The sequence below is a fragment of the Cyphomyrmex costatus genome, unplaced genomic scaffold, assembly GCF_001594065.2.
Source record: "Cyphomyrmex costatus isolate MS0001 unplaced genomic scaffold, Ccosl1.0 scaffold160, whole genome shotgun sequence".
In the NCBI taxonomy this organism is placed as follows: Eukaryota; Metazoa; Arthropoda; class Insecta; order Hymenoptera; family Formicidae; genus Cyphomyrmex; species Cyphomyrmex costatus.
The window spans coordinates 435,592-456,178 of record NW_017275610.1 but is presented as its reverse complement, the minus strand read 5'-3'; the positions used below and the strand labels follow the sequence as shown (position 1 = coordinate 456,178).

Sequence of the window (20,587 nt, the reverse complement as noted above, 5' to 3'; positions counted from 1 at the left end):
ACACAGGCATTTTAATTGAATTTCTTCAAATTCATATAACTAATTCGAGTCGGTGCCACCGACGGATTGATTGTCTGTCATGAAATGATCATAAATCAATGTCTATAAAATGTCTTAAAAATAATATCTTTTAAGACGGCATAAATCGACGCATAAGACATCTTTAAGTCGTTATATAGACGTCATTCTGATACTTCCAAAAAATGTCTCATGAATTTTAGGATGTCTTTATGACGTCTTTAAGACGTCACATTGTTTTCTGGGTCTTTATGTCTGTCTAACGGACTGATAATCATGGACATAGGGAAGTTTCGAACCAAAAAATCATGGACATAGGGAAGATTCGAACCAAAAAATCGTGGACATTACCGACACGATCGTGGACATTGGCTACATAGTTCAATGTCCACGTTTTGTGGACATAGAGGCGCTTTAAAATAAAGTACAGCTAAATCCCGGGTATGGCCGCTCTCTGGCTCTCAGGTACTCTACTCTCAGGTAGTCAGGCTTCTCTCTGATTGAAATATTGGCGAAATGCGAAAACAGTAAAGATTCAGGATCAGAAAATATTACGACGTTTATTTTAAATTGCGTCCATTGACGTTACATGTCACGTTGAAAATGGCTGCAATATTACGTGTAAAACGCAAGAATACTGATTCTCCACTGGACGCACTGGTAATTGCATGTAAACGACTAAAAACTGAGGTCTTCCATTCGGATATCCCACCTGTAGAAACCGTCGTCCAGTTTGCTGGCACTCTTAAAGACCCGGTGAGAATCTGATGATTTTTAAATTTAGTTAATGCGATTAATTGCGATTTGATAGCAAGTTTTCTTTGATAGACGTACTTCATTGACAAGAAGAGATTAACTTTTAAAGGTTAGGTTGGATTATTCGTTGATTACTTGTGAGACTGATTAGAATCTTAAAAAGACGGTTATAGTATTTACTTAAAGGTCGACAAAAGTGAGTCAACTGATTTACACTTCATTTGCGATGCAAATACATATTGTTTAATTTTTAAAACAAATGAAATTATATGCACCTCAACAATAGTGTAAATCCAGTGAAATATTATAATATGAATTTTCATCTCACCTTTTAAAAAATATGCTCTATAAAGTGCTTTTAGGTGACTTTTCTGAATATGAATACTGTAATTACTTTGCAACTCTTTCAATATTTTAATCATAATTTTGACCATAGAGAAATTCAACAAAAGTCTTCATGTAATCTCTCTTGTTATCTAATTTTTTTATAATTATTATAGTTATAGCATTATTATATTACTCTTATATGGTTATTATAATGTATAATATCAATATATATATAAAAGAATAGATAAATATACATATATTATTGCGATTGTTATTATTATTATAAAAATATTATCCTGTCATAGAATTCTAGATATATGAAAATAAGTTTAAGTTTATTATAAAATTCATTTAAAATCTAGAGTCCTGTCATGTTAATCTCTAAAAAAATTATTTTATAAAAAAAAATAGAAAGGAGGAACAAGAGAGAAACAGGCCTATTAAAGAGCTTAAAAGAGCTTATTTTTAATATTTCAGACAGAAAATGTCACAAAACATGTGGGCAAGTTTCTGGACATGGAAAATATCAAAACTGGTGTCAAGAGAGTATCTGATAGTGGTTATGCAAATATTTCTGGAAAAATACCCAAATGGATAGACGACAGGTACAAAGTTACCGATTACCAATCATTAGATACATCAAATGATCCAGAGTTTAAAGATATGAATATGGTACTCATAGATGTGGAAGACATCTTTAGTGTTCATTGTCAGACAAGAGAAGAGCAAACCAAGGATCTAGATGTCTCAGAGGCAAGTCGTGACAATCAAAATGTTTTATGAAAAAATTTACTTGTTGGTATTTAGTGGCTGTTAAAAATTTCCAGCCAAACATAACTTTACTATCATCTATTTTGTCGACCTGTTTTTCAATTTATATTATAAATTAATAAAATTCTTGTTATAGTCTTAAGAATACAATATTTTCAATATATTAAGAAAACTTCTAGTAAGAATTATATCTTAAGAACTTCTACTAGAAGTCTATTCGTTTTCTAAGAAAGTTCTGAATTGGTGTACATTAGTACAATAAATTAGAGTAAAATAAGTAAAATTTGTTTTATATCAATTTATTTTAGAAGTGTACACCAGAATTTTATTCAAAAAAGAACTAGCTTTAGATCTTTATTTGTTTTATATTTCAGTAGTACAATAAAATTATTCATTAGCTGGAAACTTTGGCAGTCACTGTATGTGTATATATATATATATGTTGTAATAAAAAGTGTTTCATATATTAACTTTACATTAAAAATGAAATGTAAAAATAAATAAGAGACTATTCAAAAATAAAGTAGTCTTTTAAATAGAGAAGTAAATAGGAAATAAAAATAAATAGAAAAATTATGTATACACAAATTATTTTTTACAATATATGACAAATAAAGAATAGCATATCAGTATTTGAATTTGAACGAAGTAAAATGTATATGTATATAAAATGTATAAACAAATTTATAATATAGGGCATATGTTTCAGGAGCTTCACAATTATGTATACGATTTGTATTGTGCACAAACTGCTAACAACTTGTGGTTTGAGAATGATGAGGATAATATATTGGTACGAAGGCCAGATTATTCAGACTCAGTAGAGTTGGAAGATGAAGATGAATCCTCGGATTCTAATGCAGAATCAAATTGGAAAAATGATTATCCCGATACGGATCCTGATCGTACAGCTGAATCATTCAGTGATGATTATCTCGACATTTCCGATGACGAAAACGAATGTCCCGACTTTAGGGTTAAAGATAATTATAGATACATTCGCGAAGGAAGATATAGAGAGAGTAGTAGTTCATACAGTGATTGTGAGAAAAGCTTGTCAGATAAGGAAGAAATAGAACACGAAATATCATGTAATGAAGAAACATCAGATGATGAAATGGACGAAAGGGCGGAAAAGGAATTCAGTACATTGTCAATAAATGATGAAAATGTTTAGTTATATGTAATTAAAACATTTTTTAAATTAGGATTAAGAGAAGAATGAATTCATGGTAAATTCGGTCATTTGCACTACACTCTGAATAATGCACATTAAAGGCTACTTTATATAAATAATCTAAATGCATAATCTATGATAAGGAAATATTACATGTATATTCTTGCAATAACAATGTTATTGAATATTTAATCGTTTAAAATATTTATGTGTTTTTACATTTGCTGATTTCATGTGTAGTAGCTTTTAGTATGCATTAATTTAATGTAATGCATGTACTGAATCTGTTAAATGACCGCTGACATGTACTTTAGCATATTTCTAGATAATTTGTATATCAAACATCTTGATGAATATATATTTCGCAATAAACATTTCTTTTAGCATACATTTTAGTTTTTTTCGCGTTTCTCCTTGCAAAAAAAAGTGAATTGTAAATGACAAAGTTTTATTTGTATGTTTATATATATTTATTACAGACTTTTCTCTATAGATATATATCTCGCGTGTAAAATCCGTCTATCAAAATAAGAACAGCAAAAAGAAGTAAGCCTAGAGACGAGGGGATCGATCATGCAAAATCAACGAGAAAAATACTTTTTGTCATTTCAAGTCGAAGTTTAATTAAACCTAATTTTACGACCTGTTTTTATAATATAGATCAAAAGATAGAGAAATCATTGAGTGAACGCAGTTGTAATCGTTGAAAAGGAACTACAAGGGCAGTTTCATCTATTTTGCGAAAGGATCCGCACGCTTCCAGAAGATTAAGCGATCGATCCCCGGGAGGATGTTGCAGGGGATGAGCCTGTGTTGTTTGAAGAAAGAATGTACTTCGTCGTCGTGGATATGGCATGTAATGATATACACCAGATTTATAGCGTATTATAACAAGTTGTTGGAAGTACCAGTTGCATGGATTTACAAATTTTTTTGTAATCACACACGTCATTCACACACACGCATGCATTCGCACACACATACGATACGCGATTAACAACATAACGTTCAACAAAAAGTATCATGGCTCGAAGAAAATTATCTCGAATCTCTACAATGATCGGAGAGGGGGAAGAAGGGAGTCATTCCAGTCGATGTGACGAGATTACTTGTCTCTCGCGAGAAATCTTCACAATTTCGCTTTTCGAAGTCTCTCTTTTTCTTTCATACACTTATTTTCTCTCTCTCTCTCTCGCGCGCGCGCGCGCGATGAAATTCGCCACGCGGACAAGGATCGGCATTTTTTCATATTATGTTTTTTTCCTTTTCAATTAATTAACGAGCTCGTCGTATGATATGAGTAGTACATTGCGTATACACGTAACACTGGCCTTAATTCTAATTTATATTACATTTACACGCGCCCTGTGACGAAGGGGTGGCTTGTTCCGCTTCGCGAGCACGTACGACGCTTTTGATTTTGGAGTGCACAAATACGAGTGCGCCGATAAAGATCCAAGGTGATAACGCTAAGCGAAGGAGGCGTTTGTAGATCGTTAGTCTTTCTATAGCCAAATTGCGTTCACTGCAATATATATATATACACACAAGACATTTGATAGTAAGTTCTTTTTCAAATATTTCTAAATATTTCGAAATTTTTAATGTTTCGATAAACTTGAGGAGTTAATCCTTCCTTTATTATATTGTAGGAATTTACAAAATTATATATATATATATATATATACATATTTGTCATAAAAAATAAATAGATTTTTCCGATTGATTTATTTTTAGTAACTTAAAAAATTAATAAAATTTTGTAATTTAATCTGTAAAGATGTTTTAGAATTTTATATTACATATCAAACTATATATATCATACAGTATGAAAAACATTGGTAATATTTACAATATTAAATACTTAATTTTATGTGTTATCAAAAATACTTTGATAACTCATAAAATATTAAAAAAATTTTTTATTGTATTTTATAAAACTTAATTATTAAATATCCTAATTATTTCGAATTCTAAAATTATTAATATATTAAATTTTTCTTTTTCAACTACCTAACTCTTTCTCTTTCTTCAAAGTCCACATGACAAATAAATAACATATAGCCAGTAATGAAATTTTCATTAAAAGATAATTCATCATGAATAATCTCGCTGTAAATTCATATTTTATACTTTTATAGTATTCTATTAAATGCACTTTAAATTCTTCCAATGGATATTTATCGACGCATTCACGTTATTATCGCAAACGTGGGCGCGATTTTCGCGAACATGCGTAACCATTTTTTTATTTATATATAATATATATATATTAAATGTCATACATTGCGCAACGTAACTTAGCAGATTCACAAGCTGAGATTGGTATCATTCATCAGGATTGCTTACTACTGTTTCGTAATACTCTACTCGTCTACTGTACAACATTTTACACTCATCATTTCGTTCGTAAGGTAATGATTATTAATGCTACGAGATTATTGAAGAGTCATGAGATTGCACAGCAACGTCCGAATCGATCGATCACGTTGGCGTCGAGCCCAGTCGTTTTTCTTTATTCTTCACTTTGCTTTTCGCCAATTTTTATATGTACAGGACAATGCGACGTCTCACCGATTCTTTTCAATATTCTCAAAAATTATCTTCTGAGAATATCAAAATGACACGACGATCGCTCAAAAAATTGCTTGCAAACAGAGCCATGTATATATAAAACGCTGGATATATATTTTTAAATATAACTTAATTTATATGTCGAAAGATTTTTTTATTTATATAAAACAATAGATTAATTCCCGAATTCTTAATTGAAAAATTAACAAACAATAAATGACAAATGATAGAAAACGAGAAATAGAAAATGTAACAGAAAATAAATATATCAATATATTATTTTATAGATTAAATTAGGAGATAGATAAACAATACTAACTTATCGAAAGACCGAGATTAAAGCTTCTTTGTTAAATTAGCTTCATTAAATTTTATTTTATTATTGAGATATACGTAGATTATATTTATTAACATGTCTAATTGTGTTACTCTAGTCATGACTCTGTTTGCATCTTTTTCCTGCAATTCGTCCGTTCTTGCAGGTGCAAAATGATCTAATTATACAAAGTTATATATATATATATATATGTATGTATATACATATTACGATTATATGTATCATATTTCGGAAAACATTTTGAAATATTTGATAATATTTTATATAGTGTAACTCGAAATGATATAATTGTACAAATATATACATATATATATATATATATACACACACACAATATAAATATGAGTGTATATATATTTACACATAGATTACCTTCGGCTTATAAGTACAAACGATTCCCTGGGTCAACAAAAATCACACAACGTAATATATTCAACTAATTTTATTATAAGAAGTCTGATAGTCGCTCATTATATTATGTATAAACTGGCAACAATAAACAGTCCCCGTTTTTAGTCCGTCATTGCGTTTCTGACACGTTTCGCCTCTTTTTCTCTTCCTGAAATCTCTGAAAAAAATGCGATATGTGCAGAAATAGATGAAATTAGGCCTCAGAATTAATTTCACTAAAAAGATTCCATAAATTAATTCGATCGCAGTGGTATAACAAGGGTATAATATTTTTATATAACTAGCAAAACTTATTCAAAAAAATTTATTTGAATTTTTGGAAAAATTTCGTGACAATTATTTAAAATACAATATTTCTCATAAAATATTTACAAATTAATTCTCAAAGCAAGAATAGAAAAATCTCGGGGATTAGTCTCGAAATATTATTCTCGATTATTTCAAAGAATCTTAAAAACAATTGGAGATCCTCCGGGAAGAGGAATGAATGGGAGAGACATGTCATCACGCCTGCGAAACTTCGGAGAATTAAAGCACCGACGCCTCGGTCCTGCCAGTCGGCGGCGTCGTCGGATGGCCGCTGGCATTGTTGTTGTTGTTATTGTTATTGTTATTATTGTTATTGCTCGCCTCACCGGCGTGACTCGAGCAGTAGAACTTTTTGTGAGCGATGAAGGTGCTCAGGTAGTTGAAGCTGATGTCGCAGGAGCGGCAGTAGCGAGGCCCGCTCTTGTTGCTGTCCAGACTTTCGTCCAGTGGCGGCGTATCCTCGGGCTCCTGCTTGACCTTGCCGGTGATTGCCGGCGGCAACGATGGGGGAGGTGGCGGTGGCGGTGGCGGCTGCGGGCTCTTTCTTATTTCCGTTTTGCCGTTCATTTGGATTTCAGCGGGGATCTCTTCTGGTGTTGTGGAGGGTGCAGGTTCCGGCGTCGGCAGTGTTACCTCGTCGTCGAGCACGCATGTTATATAATTTTCTTCCTAGGATAAAGAATGTTTCGTAAGAATGTGTCGGTCAAAAACACATATTAAAAACATACATAATACAATATAATATCTTAAACATATTCCTTAAAAAAAAAAAGATTTAATTTTATCAAAATTACTGATCACTATACAGTAAAAAAGCTTGCAGCAACATTGCATATTGCAATGTAAAATATTATATAGAGACATTCAAAGACTTAAAAATATTTCTTTATTATTTTTCTTAATAACTTCAACGATGTGCTACAATAATATTTCAAAAATATTGTGCAAAATAATAACCTTTTTTTTTTAATGAAATATACGGCAGCGTTACCAGATGGACACATATTTATCGATGTTGATATATTTTGTTTAGATGGATATTTTATCAATCTTGTACACACAATTTTGCAATAAAATATTTCTGTAATGTTTCCGTAATTTTTCTGTGCAATATGAGGTCTGTTCTTTATTACTGAACTTTTGCACCAGTTCATCTTTTTTCCTTTTTCCTTCTCCTGGAGAGAAGGAGACAAAGAGTGCAATATGAAGCTCAAAAGCAAGGAAAAATCTACCTGGAGATCTGTACCGCGCTTCTCGAAGTGCATTCTAATGTGAGTTCTCATGCCGCGCAAAGTGTTGCCCTTGTAACGACAGATCGTGCACCGGAAGGCTTTGACGCCCTGATGGGCATCCATGTGACGCTGAGCAGCACCGGCCGTGGGGCTGACAGCACCACAAACCGGGCACCGCCAGCCGCCAGTCGCGCCGCTGGCGCAGGTATGACTGCTGCCGGGTTCTATTATCGCCTGTGACAAATCATTATATCTCGCTATATCTTTCGAAGAAGAACAAATGAATTAAAGATTTGAAGGACTCTTTTATATAATAATAATTAACACGTTAAATAGGGCGAATAAGAGTCAAATTACAATTTAAAATCTAAATCTGATAATTTATTCTAATAATTATATATTGCGAAGAATATCACGTAATGTTTGGCGTTTCGTTCCGGCTTCCACTACTTGACTCATCAGTAAGATATTGTAGTGGAAGCCTACTTTATACGCCTTGGTAAGTTATTAAATCGAGATTCTATATAAAGAGATATACGCGTGTCTTAGCACTTGCGAGAAATTTGCAAATATCGATAGACCTCTGATGGCGAGTCGACGTAGTGATATTCTTCGCAATATTTCTCCAAAGTAGGAAATAACGTTCTATTAATATATATATAATCTGATTTATAAATGTCCCCTCTCTTCGAAGAAGAGTCAATTTGGATCATCAAAAATCTAGAGATGTATCTGATGAAGATTTCTGTCAAAATCTTTTATATATTATAATTTTTCAGAAGTTTTGTATACATTTCAAAATTGTTCCAAATTAAATAACTTTTCAGAAAAATTCTCATATTTTTTGACAAATTAAAACATTTTTCAGAAGTGTTTATAAAGTCTAGACATCTTTTCTAGAATTCTTTATGTTAATTCTAAAATATTCTAAGATTTTAAATTTTATAATTTTTAATGAACACTGTTAAGAAAAGTTAAAGATTTTTTTTAGAAATTTTAGAATATTTCAGAATTCACATAAAAAATTCTTTAAAAAATTTTATCAGGAATGTTTAAAAAAAAATTAACACTTCTAAAAGGTGTTAAGTTTTAATGTTATAAATTAAAAAAATTTTTTAATTTTTTATGAATTTCGATATTTTTCTTGTGATGATACCTTTTACATCCCTAAATACCTTTCACATATTTCTTTAAGTACTTATAAAAATTCAGTTCCTTAAAATTCTTTTGCATTATTTTACTTCAGAATTTACCTTGCACTTAGAACATCGTGTGTGGTGTTCTTGGGGTTCAGGCCTTTTAGGACAGTAAAATGCCTGATGGGCGACCAGATTATCTATGGAAGCGAACTTGATGCCGCATTGGGCGCAGATAAGCTGGACCAGGGGTGGTGAGGTCGCGTCAGGAGGCGGCGAACTGTTGCTCACCGTCGTCTCCCTTGCTTGGCAGTAGTGCTTCTTGTGAGCGACAAAATTTTCGTGTCTACAGAATACGATATTGCATTCTTTGCACCTGTAAGAACAAACTTTCAGTTTCAAGAATCTAATCCTTTAAAATCTTAAAAATCACGAAAAGTTCTTCAAATTCGCGATTCAAAAATAGATGGAAAAAAGAAGATATTCTAAAAACCTAAAGGGAAGTTTTTAAATCCTAAAATTTATAAAGTATTTAAATTATTATAATATATATGTATATATTATTTTTTAAATAGTATTAAACATATATATTTTATTATTTTATATGTACCTATATATATGTATAAGATTTAATTTGATATATTGTATACGATTTAATCTGATGATAATTTACTTGATAATATTTTCAAGATAATAATAATAATAATAATAATAATAACAACCTTATTGAATGCAATAATTAACACGGAAGTAATACATATCTGATAAATGCAGATGAACTATTGAGAAATATATTTAATATAGTGTAATTTTAATAAATAAATTAATATAAATTATATTTAATAATTAGTATGTATATGAAGAGTTTGATAGAAAAGAGATAATGATACAAACAATAATTCAGTGTAAATTCTAACAAGATATAATTACAATTATAAGATAAAGAAGAGTTTTAAAAATTATTTATATGCATACTGATATAGTAATTAAAAACTCAGAATTCCGGAGATTCAATCCAATTCCAAATATTAAATCAAGATCGATAAATATATATAATATTTAAGGAAAGTAAGGTCAATAATACGAACAAAATAATGTTGGAAAAATTATTTATTTTCAAAATCAATAGACTAAAGAACGAATAAAAGTAAGAAATCCAATTCCAATTCAGATTTGTAGAAATAATAGTTGCTTACCTGGAGACGCCCTGCTTGACGAGCACCCCGGGAACAGGTGGTGGCGGCAATTCAGCGAGTCTCAGGGTGAGTTCCGTGGGTGGAGGTGGCGCAACGGCAGTAGTCTGGTTCGGACCGATGGACCTCGTTCTGGGACTACTGCTGCCTCTGGATCTAGGACTACCCGGAGGCGGTGGTAGAGATGACGGCGCTGGCGACATTCTGTTTTCTTTCTCGTCTTGATGTACCGGTGATCTGCGTACGCTAAGATCGAGGGGTGCTGAGGCGGATGGCGACGTCGATGCCGCCACTACCATCGACGCAGGCGTCGAGGGCTTATTCGCCGCCCTCAGGACAGCCGGCGGCTCCACCATAGCGTTCTGGGCCGTGGAAGCGAGGCCTCTTGTCATTGGCTGAAGAGAACCTGAAAACGTAACATCGTATTCGAGAAAATATCTTAGTAATGTTATTAATATTAGAATATATATGTCTTGTTGCCAATTTTATGATAAAACATTAATTATATAATATTATATTATTTAGTACATATTATAAAACAGTCACAATTTTCTTTTATTTTTACATTAGATACGTATCTAATCGTATTATATTTCTTTTAAATAGTTTTCTCTCTTTCTCCTTTTCAAATTATACAATAAACAATTTAATTATAATTTGATAATATTTTATTTCTTGAATCTATTGGATCTGCTAATTTTTATGTTTTAAAAATAACTATATATCTTCCATTTCTAAAAAAAAAGTTAGACTCGAAAGGATAAACTTAACTCTAAAAAAGATCGGCAAAATAAATACAATTTATTTAAATATAAAATTTCTCATGAACGAGAATTTAAAAAAATATCGATACCATTTGGCAGAAGGAAGCACGCTGTATCGGGAGCCGGAAGTGCTGGTGCGGCGAGGACACTCGCACCGCGGAACAACGAATACGGCACGATGAGGATGGGGTTAGTGGGCAGCGCCAGGCACGGCTGCGGGGGTGGCGAATCACCTGGACTCGAACTGGTCGGCGGCGACGCTTTCACTGAGGATGTCGGCGTCGCCGTCGGTGTCGACAACGTGTCTTTTACTACGTGCCTTGTGCTGCAGTAATGCGTTTTATGCGCCCTGCAATAGATTAAATTGCAATTAGAAAAACGTCTGTAATATTTATAGGTATAAAATAAACATAATGAATTATACATATTATAATTATTATAACACTTTGAAAAATTCGATAATAGTTATAACTTGTTCTACGTTAAATTAGAATTATTTATCAAATTAATATTTGTTTCTGGAAAAATTTCTATACCTTTGAAGATTCGGGGTCTAAAAATTTTGTATTAATGAATCTAAGTTTCGTTAATTGGAGAATTTCAAGAAAATTTTCATATCTTAAAATAAAAATTCTCGCTCTAGTTAAAAAATCATCCTCGCAATTTTTTAAATAAAGCGAGATTTTACGATCTAAAAATTTAAAGATATGAATGATTATACTTTTCTTTTAAATATATACATTATTCATCTATAATTCTACATATGGAATTCTTCACAATCTCAATTTCAATTTTCAAAAATTTTAAACATTAAAAATAAAAAAATCCCAACGATTTCAATATATGTTACCTTCAAAACCTAACATTTATTTATATTTTATATAAATCACATTTAGTACATATTACAATAATTTATGTTTGATATATTTTTTAATTTCACCAATTATCCCTTGTATAGAAGATGCTTCTCTGTCCTATAACAATCACAATATTCTACTCTTCCGTCCACCCACCTGTACGTCTTCAAGGAACTGAATCGGATGTCGCAATTCCTGCAGTATCTCTCGGTTTCCTCGTTTAAGGAACCGTTCGCCGCAGTGGTTTGACCAGCCGCTGCAGGATTGCCCGCAGAAGAGTTCGGGTTCGTCACCACTGTCACTGCCGCCGCTGCTGTCGTTCCTGAAGACGATGGTATCGTCGGTGGTGCCGGCGATGCCGCGTGCATTCGCATGTGACGATTTAGAGACACCTTCTTATCGGCACTGTAGGAGCAATGCGGGCACGCGTATGCTTTCCGCACCTCGAACTTGCCGCTGGACTTGCTGCCGTCGTCGTCCTCGTCGTTCGCCGTATCCTCGTCCACGCGCGGTCGATGGGCGCAGTAGAAGGTGCGATGGGCCTCGAGGGTGCTCGCCGAACTGAATCGGATACCACACGGCGGGCAGATCAGGGCGGTTGGTGGAGGCCTAGCTGGCTCCACCGTGATCGTTTCCTTGCCGTCGGTCGGCAGGACGAACAGGCGACCTGATGCGATTGCTGAGGAAATCAATTCAATCAAGATTATCCCTGACGACGAGTTATTATTTCTTATCCTGTAGGGCAAGGTGATACAATTTCGAATATGGTATACAATTTTGAATAAAATAACATTTAAATTCTAATTTTCGAAGTTTAATTAAGTTTTATTTTCTTTTTCTATTTTGCACCCTTTGAAACCCTCCACACAATGAGAAGATGACCAAATTTGAACCTCGAAAATTGGATTTAAATTTTATTTCGTTCAGAATTGTATCACATTCAAAATTGTGTCATCTTATTTTTTTTAGGTTGTACTATATTTAAAGGTTCTGATCATCTGGATTTTGAAACTCCTACTTATCTATGCTGAGAAAAAAGTGCTTAATATTTACAACTATAATGATTGATTTTTTTACGCGTTCCTAAACGAAGGTGCGGCGTCATGCATGCTCCAGATCCTACTCACCGTTCTGCAATCCGGCCGGAAGCGGCGGTGTCGGATTCGGTGGCGATGTATTTTCGGGTTTCACGGTAAGGGCGGCGACGGCGGCGGGCCGCAGAGCGGGATCCGTCGCCAGACTAGTATTGAGTCTCAGTCTTGGTGCTGCCTCGTCGTCGATTCGTATCCTTTTGGTATCCCCCGTGGTGATCGAGTCCTCCGAGTCCCTGCGGCAGATGGAGTCCCGCCTCTTGATGGAGGTGGACGACAATGAGGACAACGGCCTCGGTTGGCACTCATCCTCTTTCGTCGTATGCTGTTCCTCGTCGACGTCCTTGGGACTCGACTCCCGTGTCCGCACGCTCCTGGACGGCGCATGGCGGTCTCTTATGACCCTAGCCTGCGTATTTTTTATACTTATTATTATTATACCTTATTTTTATTTATATGTATTTTAACATCGACTGTTTCCAATGTTTTTATTTATCAAGAATGTCATGTATTCAATTTGATTTCGAATTCTTAATTATTTTCGGTTATAATTATTTGGCTAAGAAGACTTTACAAATAATCGAAACGTTCCATAAAGTGTATATTAATAAATAATTAATTTAATTCCTTTTAGGTGATTTAACAAACTACTATAAATGCAACTTTAATCTTAGCAGAATATAAAATCATCGTTACATCAAAATGGTATCAAAATAATTCCAAAATTGTAACAAAAATCACTTTTCGATCATGATTTCAGTCACAATTTATTTTGACGTATTATGATGGCCTAAAAGTGTTGTGCTTTTTTGAAGTTACTAGCCTTTTCCTGCGCGCGCTACGCGCGCGATTCAGAATTATTGCGGATACACAAACAAATCTGGAAAAGACCAAACTGGTTTGTTAATCCCCCTAAAATTACAACGTAGGTTCTTTCTTTACTTAATTTTTTAAAAAATTTAAGCATTTATACATCCTTAAAATTTTTTTCCGGATTTGTCTAATTTATGAGATTATTATTTGTTTTTTCCTTTTTTCCCGTTAGTTTTAATTAACTGTCTTCATTTTAAATTATTGATTTTCGTATTTTTTTTATTTTTTTATTTTTCCCCGCTTCTTGAAATAGTCATGAAGATGATGATTTTCATCTTCTTTTAATCTTATTCAGTTGTTCTTCGTTTTTTTTTATATTCTTCATTCGTATTTTTTCGAAAAAATCATTAATTTAGTAAAATGAATTCTCAAGCAATCGATACGAACTCGAAAAATAATCACTTAGGGATGTTATAATCTTTTTAACTTTTTTTTGGAGGGTGGACAAATAAAAATAACGGTGGACAAACGTGGACAAACAGTGGACAAACGAGTGCAATAATGATTTTACCAATATTCGCATTTAGGGGTGCCAACTTCACAAAGCAGCTCTGTGAAGTGCTTTTTAAATTTTTATGTATTTCGCATCTTTTTCGTCCGCCATATTGGATAAGTCTTTTTTAATTATCATAATTTTTACCATGTTTTTAAAAGAGCGTCCCTGAAAATTCCTTGTTACCAAAATTCACCATTTTCGGATTACTTTAACTGCCTCAACGAATAGAGGCTTCAAAAAAACGTCTACACACCTTTTTTAAGATATGAATAAAATCGACGTACCTCGATGTCCTCGTTGAGGTTGACTAGGCGCAGTCTCGTATTCTCCGAAAGCACGCTGAGGCGCAGTTTGATGTCCTCCTCACTGATCGAAGATGACACGGGGTTAAGTCTTGGAGGGGGCGGTAAACTCGAATCTTCCTCGACAACTGGCGGTGCTACCGGGCTCGACACTGCCGATCCGCCGGCGCCGCCATCCACGCCGCTGCTCACCGACGGAGTCTTCTCCGAGTCGCTCCACTCCTCATCCTCCCCTGAAACCAAAAAATGGATACACATCAATTGATATTCTCGATCTACAGTGAAATAACAGTAAGAATAGACACTATAAGAATTTTCATCTGTATGAATTTTGATTATCTCGCTATAGATATCATTTCAACGCTGTAAAAGTGATATAGTAATAAATTGTTAGAATTATATATTTTTTTATAGAGAATATAAAAATATTATTCTATATTCATTTTAAAAAAAATATAAGAGGACAAGGAGGATTTTTCCAAAAAAATATAAAAAATCTTAAATCAAAATTATATGATAAAATAACAATTTGAAATGTTTTGAATTAAATTTCAATTGCCCGAAGATTTGAGAGATCTTCTAGGAAACTACAACATTGCAGAAATTTAAGACTCGCGAGACATTCTTGATTTGAAGATAGATCAAAATCAGGACAAACCACGTTCATAATTTGCAAAGTCCACGTTAGACTGTCAAAAGCGAATCCTATACAAATTATAGAGATTTATGTCACTATTATCCTAAGTCCTCCATTTAAATTCAGCTTTGCAGGATTAAGCGGTACAACACAGAGAGGTGACTGTACATTTCTTCAGAAATCGCCGGTGTCGGTCGGAGATAGCTGACGAGTTGACCATAATGACGCTGGACCAGAGGAATGCTGGGTGAAGTGTCGAAATGCGAGAAAATGTAGCTCTCCGGCTATCCGGGTGCCTAATGGGCTTTCGGTACAGCGATCCTTTGCGTACCCCACGTTCCCTACTCTCTCGCCGGCTTAGTTTACCCCCGTCCGACACAACCACCAATTGCACCCTTCGCACGCCGCCTCTCATCCCCCACTTCAGGGGTCACACTCAACTTGCTCGCGCGCAGTCTGTCGAATAGTTCAGTGTCTAAGGGCTGGTCCTGGCGAGAGTGTGTGATGGACTATTGATAGAAAGTTTAATTCTGAGGACTGCGCTAGGAAGCCAAGGATATCACTGACGATCAAACGAGTCTTTGAAAAAAATTAATATCAACATTGAGAAAACTTAAGTTCTTACTTAAATTTGATAATCATATAATATTTTAAAATTCTTGAATAATTATCGAAAATGAGAGTAATGTATGAAATATCGTACCAATTATCCAATTTTCAAATTTCAAGTACAATTTATTCTATATTAATCTTTTATCAAATTTGTCAAAAATAAATGTGTTATTATATAAACCAAATGGTGCATAGAAAGATTTTAAACTTTAATGTTAGAAAGTTGAAAATCTAAAAAAAGTTATTTTCAGATACCTGGACAAGTTCACAAAGTGAGAAGAAAATTTTCTATTTTGTCTAGCTCGTAGTTTTCAATATGTAAAAATTATCAAACTCAAAGAAACTCCAAAAATCTGATCGGATAGTGAAAATTTTAAGCTTTAAAATTTTTTCTTTAAACTTAAATTGCATCCGTTTTTAATAAAGTTTTAATTTCAAAGTTTGTAACGTTACAAACTTTTGTCTCAATCCAATACATTTTAACACTTTATGATTCTCGGGCGAAACATTCTTCTTCTGATCGATCATCAAAGATTCCGAGGACAGACGGATGATCTACCAGGTGGATCGTCGTCGTTAGAGATCAAGATTCAAGAATTATCCAGATGCTTTAATTGCCTTTTTAGATGAAACGGAGGACGAGGAGAAAGTGACAAAAGGGAGGAAGCTGCGACGCGAGGACTCGAAGAGAGCGAGCGAGCAAGAGAGAGAGAGAGAGAGAGATTGGGCAAAGGGTTGCGCGCCTCATGGGCTATCCCGCGGTCGCATCTACACTCAGGTCGCGTTCCTTCCTCTCTACTTCTCTATAAATAAGCGGTCATCGATGGATCGGCCGTATAGCATAGCATGGCATGGCGTGGCGTGGCGTGGCGTGGCATGGTGTGGCAGAGCATGGCGTGGCAATCTCCCTTTTTCTCTCTTCCGATCTATTTCTGTCCCTCTCGGGGAACGAGCGCGATCGCGGGCCTTAATTGCGCAGCCATGCATACGTTCGCCAGCGACGACGTCTGCGAGTTCATATACGCGACCCTCGTCCGCTCCTTCGTCTTATTCTTCTTCTGCCTCCTACTCCAGCTCTCGTGATCTCGCAGATGTACGATTGGACAGGCGAGGTATACGGTAGAGAGAAGGCCGCGGATAGATCTCTCTATCTTATGATTGAAGCGAGAGGTGTGTTACGATGGAGGCTGCAGATAAATCCTCTTATCTCACACGGTTGGTTTCCTTTCCTTCCCTTCCCCCTTCTCCGAGGTTCTATTATCGTGCGAGAGATTTCGAGATGATCTCTGACTGCGGATTGAACTCGCGATCGGCTCGGAGATCCAAGGATCTAGGCGTTCGCTAATCCTACCACGTCTGAAAATTCAAGAGTACAATGGTTGTACCGTGGATTTAGAAGGTTTCGAAACAGCCCGAATTTCCGAAAAATCTCTCCTACAACCTTCCGAAGAGAGTACGTAAATATTCACAGCTCCAAATATGCTAAATTTTAAAGAATCCGACACAAAAGATTTAAGATTCGAGATCTAAGATCTCGAAAAAGATATTTAAAATAATTGCATAAAGATACAAACTAGAAGCGCAACGTTTCGAGTGAGATCTTAAAAGAAAATCTAAATGCGGAAGAATATTGAAAGAAACTTTATAAAGATCTATTTCTAAGAACTTTTTTTTTATGTAGATATAGGATATTATTAGAATAATAGATAATATAATTAGTAGGATAATATAATTAGGTTTAAGGTAATTAGAAGACGCTCAAACTAGTTGTTAGAATATTAAAACTTTTTTGCAACATTGTCGTCAAGTCTTAAGCATTTTACATCATTATTTTGGTAGTCTAATAAAATTATCTTCAGATCTATATATTCAGCGAAACTTTTAAGTACTTTAATAAATCCATTCTCTTTCCTTGCAAAAAAAGTTACAATTCTAATATGATGTGTTGCTCTAATCTTCTAATATCCTGACGATCAAGTGAAAACTTAATCTTCAGGAATTTCCGTCATGGACTCGGAACATTCTTAATTGCGTGTGCATGCATGATCGTGGAAAGAGGGCTGCGCACCTTGGCTGCACTTACGACCACCACCTTTACGAGCGTCCAACCACCTCCGTCGTGCGACGGTTGGGGTGCAATATATCTCGAAGAGGTGGCGAGGTGGGGACCGGGGGAGGAAGGCAACACGGCCGCCATTAACATATCCGCGGCCTGATAAGCCTTTCTCGGAACCGATACCGCCGCGCCCGTGTACACCTTCGGCCCCCGCTTTATGCAAGAAGCGAGCAATCGCAGCGACTCCGCCGTCGCGCTAAAGAACGGAGCCGGAAGCTCGTACTTTCGATCCCGCCATTCTACCACATCCTTCCGATATGTACTCTATGCCCGTTAATGAGCCTCAAATTCCGGCCGATTTACCGGTGCTCCGACGCGATTGATGCGTCACGCAACGATAAGTTGCTTAGATATACTTTAGATCCTTACAGGTCAATTCTAAGCAGACTTGTGTAAGGCTCGCAATACGTTCTTCTAAGATTGATAAAAACTTACAAGTGTTTATAACTTTATGCAATATGTTTACAGATACCTTCTTCTTGCTTGCTCGGGGAAAATTGTTGCAATTTTCCTTGTAAATGGAAAAGTAAAAATTATTGAATTAATCGATATCCTTTATTGTTTTCCAATAAGAAGCGGAAGATTTTCCAAGACGTAAAATTTTTCTTCAAATTAACATTTACGAGAAATCGTAGATTTTTATGAACGATTGTACGTCTTACGATACATATATATATATATACGCATAAAATTACATATTAATTATAGTTCTTACAAGTGATGTCATGAGAACAAAGTACAAGCCTTACGATTCTGCTTAGAATTGACCCATTAATTTATAGTTTTACAAAAACTAATCCAATTAGAAACTAGTCAGCTAGTTTGCGTTAGATATTACGCAAAAGTTTTCTATCAGAGTTAGGCCGGAATTAGACTACGCATTGAAAATTGAGATTGAAGATTGAAAGATTGAATTTTGGATCAAAACCTAATCAAAATAATAGGAGCTAAAATTTCTTTATCCTCATTGGTCAAATTTCAATTTTCGGTCTTCAATCTCAATTTTCAATGCGTAGTCTGATTCCGGCCTTAGACTTATTAATTCGCCAAAGAACGAGTGCAATCGAGGAAGAATCTCGCAACATCGTATAAATGTATAACACTCTTTGCGTCTTATGGCGAGGCGGTGAGATGAATCATTGAATTATGTCTAAGGATCGGGGTACAAGCGGGTTAATTTAACAAACCAAAGATCGATGAAACAATCAGAGACGCATAGACCAGACGTACTCTTGAGGAGTCGCGCGAATGCACGTGATGCGCCGGTAAATCATCGAGCGTTCCGTGACTGAGGGCACGCGTGCCGCGAAAGCCGCCGCGCGATGCAAAAGCGTCCGCTCGTTAGAGTAATAAGTAGGTATGCGGGGCATTTATTATACCGCGCTCCCCAAACCCTTCCTTCCTTCCTTCCTTCCTTCCTCGCCGTTTCAGTCACGGCGAACGTCGACCACGGTGTTGCCCGTTCGAGTGTTAATAAACGGGAATTTCGTGAAACTGTGGCCAAGCGCCACTTTCCTGATCGATCGCTAAGTGCATCCAGATGACGAATTTCATCCCTTAATGAAATCTCCCAGTCAATGTAATTCTGTAAAAGATTCTCCTCGCACAGTCGTCGTTTCCTTTGTATCGTGTATACGTAAGAATAAACCGAAAAATGGAGTAATTTAGCGACTCAGATCTAAATTAGGACAATATAGGACGCCTTAAAGTGTCTTTAATTCTTGATTATATCAACGGGTTATTTGGATCTGAAGAGAACATGAATGAGTGTACAATTTGTACACGATTGATACATAAGGTCTCATGATTGTAGTTGAAGATTAAGATATTTCAGGACGAATTGTGTTTCGATTTCAACATTTGCGCTGTCTATAGGTATTATTAAAAGAATCTCGCACTAATTAGGTATATAGAAAATTAAATTTCAGTAAAATGAGTTAATAGTTACATATAATGTAGCTTATAATGTGGTGAACAAAAAAATGCTTACACAAAAGACTCAATAATGAATAGTTTCTGAGTTATGATGTATCAAAGATATTCTATGTGTGAGCACAATTTTTATGATTTAAAAAATGCTCCATTATTGAGTTTTTTTAATATAATATATATAGCCCATTATAAATGTTATATTATAAAACAAATGAATCCATTTGATCGAGATTCAATTTTCCATATAATTAGTGAGAGGTTCTTTTTGAGTTAGTTACCCCAAATTTCGGCCAAAGTTACCTCTATTTCACAATATTTTTGGATGCGTGTTCTCGTCGTAATCGTGGCTCCTAAAAATTCTCCGGCACATCCGGTCCTGGAAGGAAGCCCACGACTCGCACGACACCCGGTGTACGTGGGTGTACACCGCCGACGCGAGTCCTCTGTGGAGGAGGAGGACTCGCAAGCGGTGCAGGACGGTAGCAGCTTCATCGGCGCTATGCAAATAGGATCCTGATCGTGACGCGGGTAGGCAAACACGCGACGTACAGGTAACAGGCAACGGGGCCCGGCTGAGTGAGTCTTCTGCCCTCCCCCTTCGCTCTTTCCTCGTCTCCACCTTCTCTTCCTCCTCCACCTTCTGCCCCCGGGAACCTCCCCCCCCCC

General features: G+C 35.3%; 2 protein-coding genes across 2 annotated transcripts in view; one reads left to right on the top strand and one right to left on the bottom strand.

The window, feature by feature from the left end:
* Positions 1 to 486: 486 nt before the first annotated feature.
* fs(2)ltoPP43 (female sterile (2) ltoPP43) lies at positions 487 to 3,146 on the top strand. Its single transcript, XM_018536875.1, has 3 exons — positions 487 to 774; positions 1,579 to 1,854; positions 2,582 to 3,146. The coding sequence occupies exons 1-3, from the start codon at positions 622 to 624 to the stop codon at positions 3,047 to 3,049; spliced, it is 897 nt and encodes a 298-aa protein (XP_018392377.1). The 5' UTR covers positions 487 to 621; the 3' UTR covers positions 3,050 to 3,146.
* A 3,636-nt stretch (positions 3,147 to 6,782) lies between these two features.
* ush (Zinc finger protein ush) overlaps positions 6,783 to 20,587 on the bottom strand; it is a 78,035-nt gene continuing 64,230 nt past the window's right edge. Inside the window, exons 2-9 of the mRNA XM_018536854.1 lie at positions 14,607 to 14,857; positions 12,990 to 13,362; positions 12,019 to 12,541; positions 11,095 to 11,354; positions 10,245 to 10,647; positions 9,166 to 9,424; positions 7,913 to 8,146; positions 6,783 to 7,349 (exon numbers count right to left, since the gene is read on the bottom strand). Coding sequence (XP_018392356.1) covers positions 6,900 to 7,349; positions 7,913 to 8,146; positions 9,166 to 9,424; positions 10,245 to 10,647; positions 11,095 to 11,354; positions 12,019 to 12,541; positions 12,990 to 13,362; positions 14,607 to 14,857 — 2,753 coding nt within the window. The 3' untranslated portion in view covers positions 6,783 to 6,899. The remainder of the gene's footprint in view (positions 7,350 to 7,912; positions 8,147 to 9,165; positions 9,425 to 10,244; positions 10,648 to 11,094; positions 11,355 to 12,018; positions 12,542 to 12,989; positions 13,363 to 14,606; positions 14,858 to 20,587) is intronic.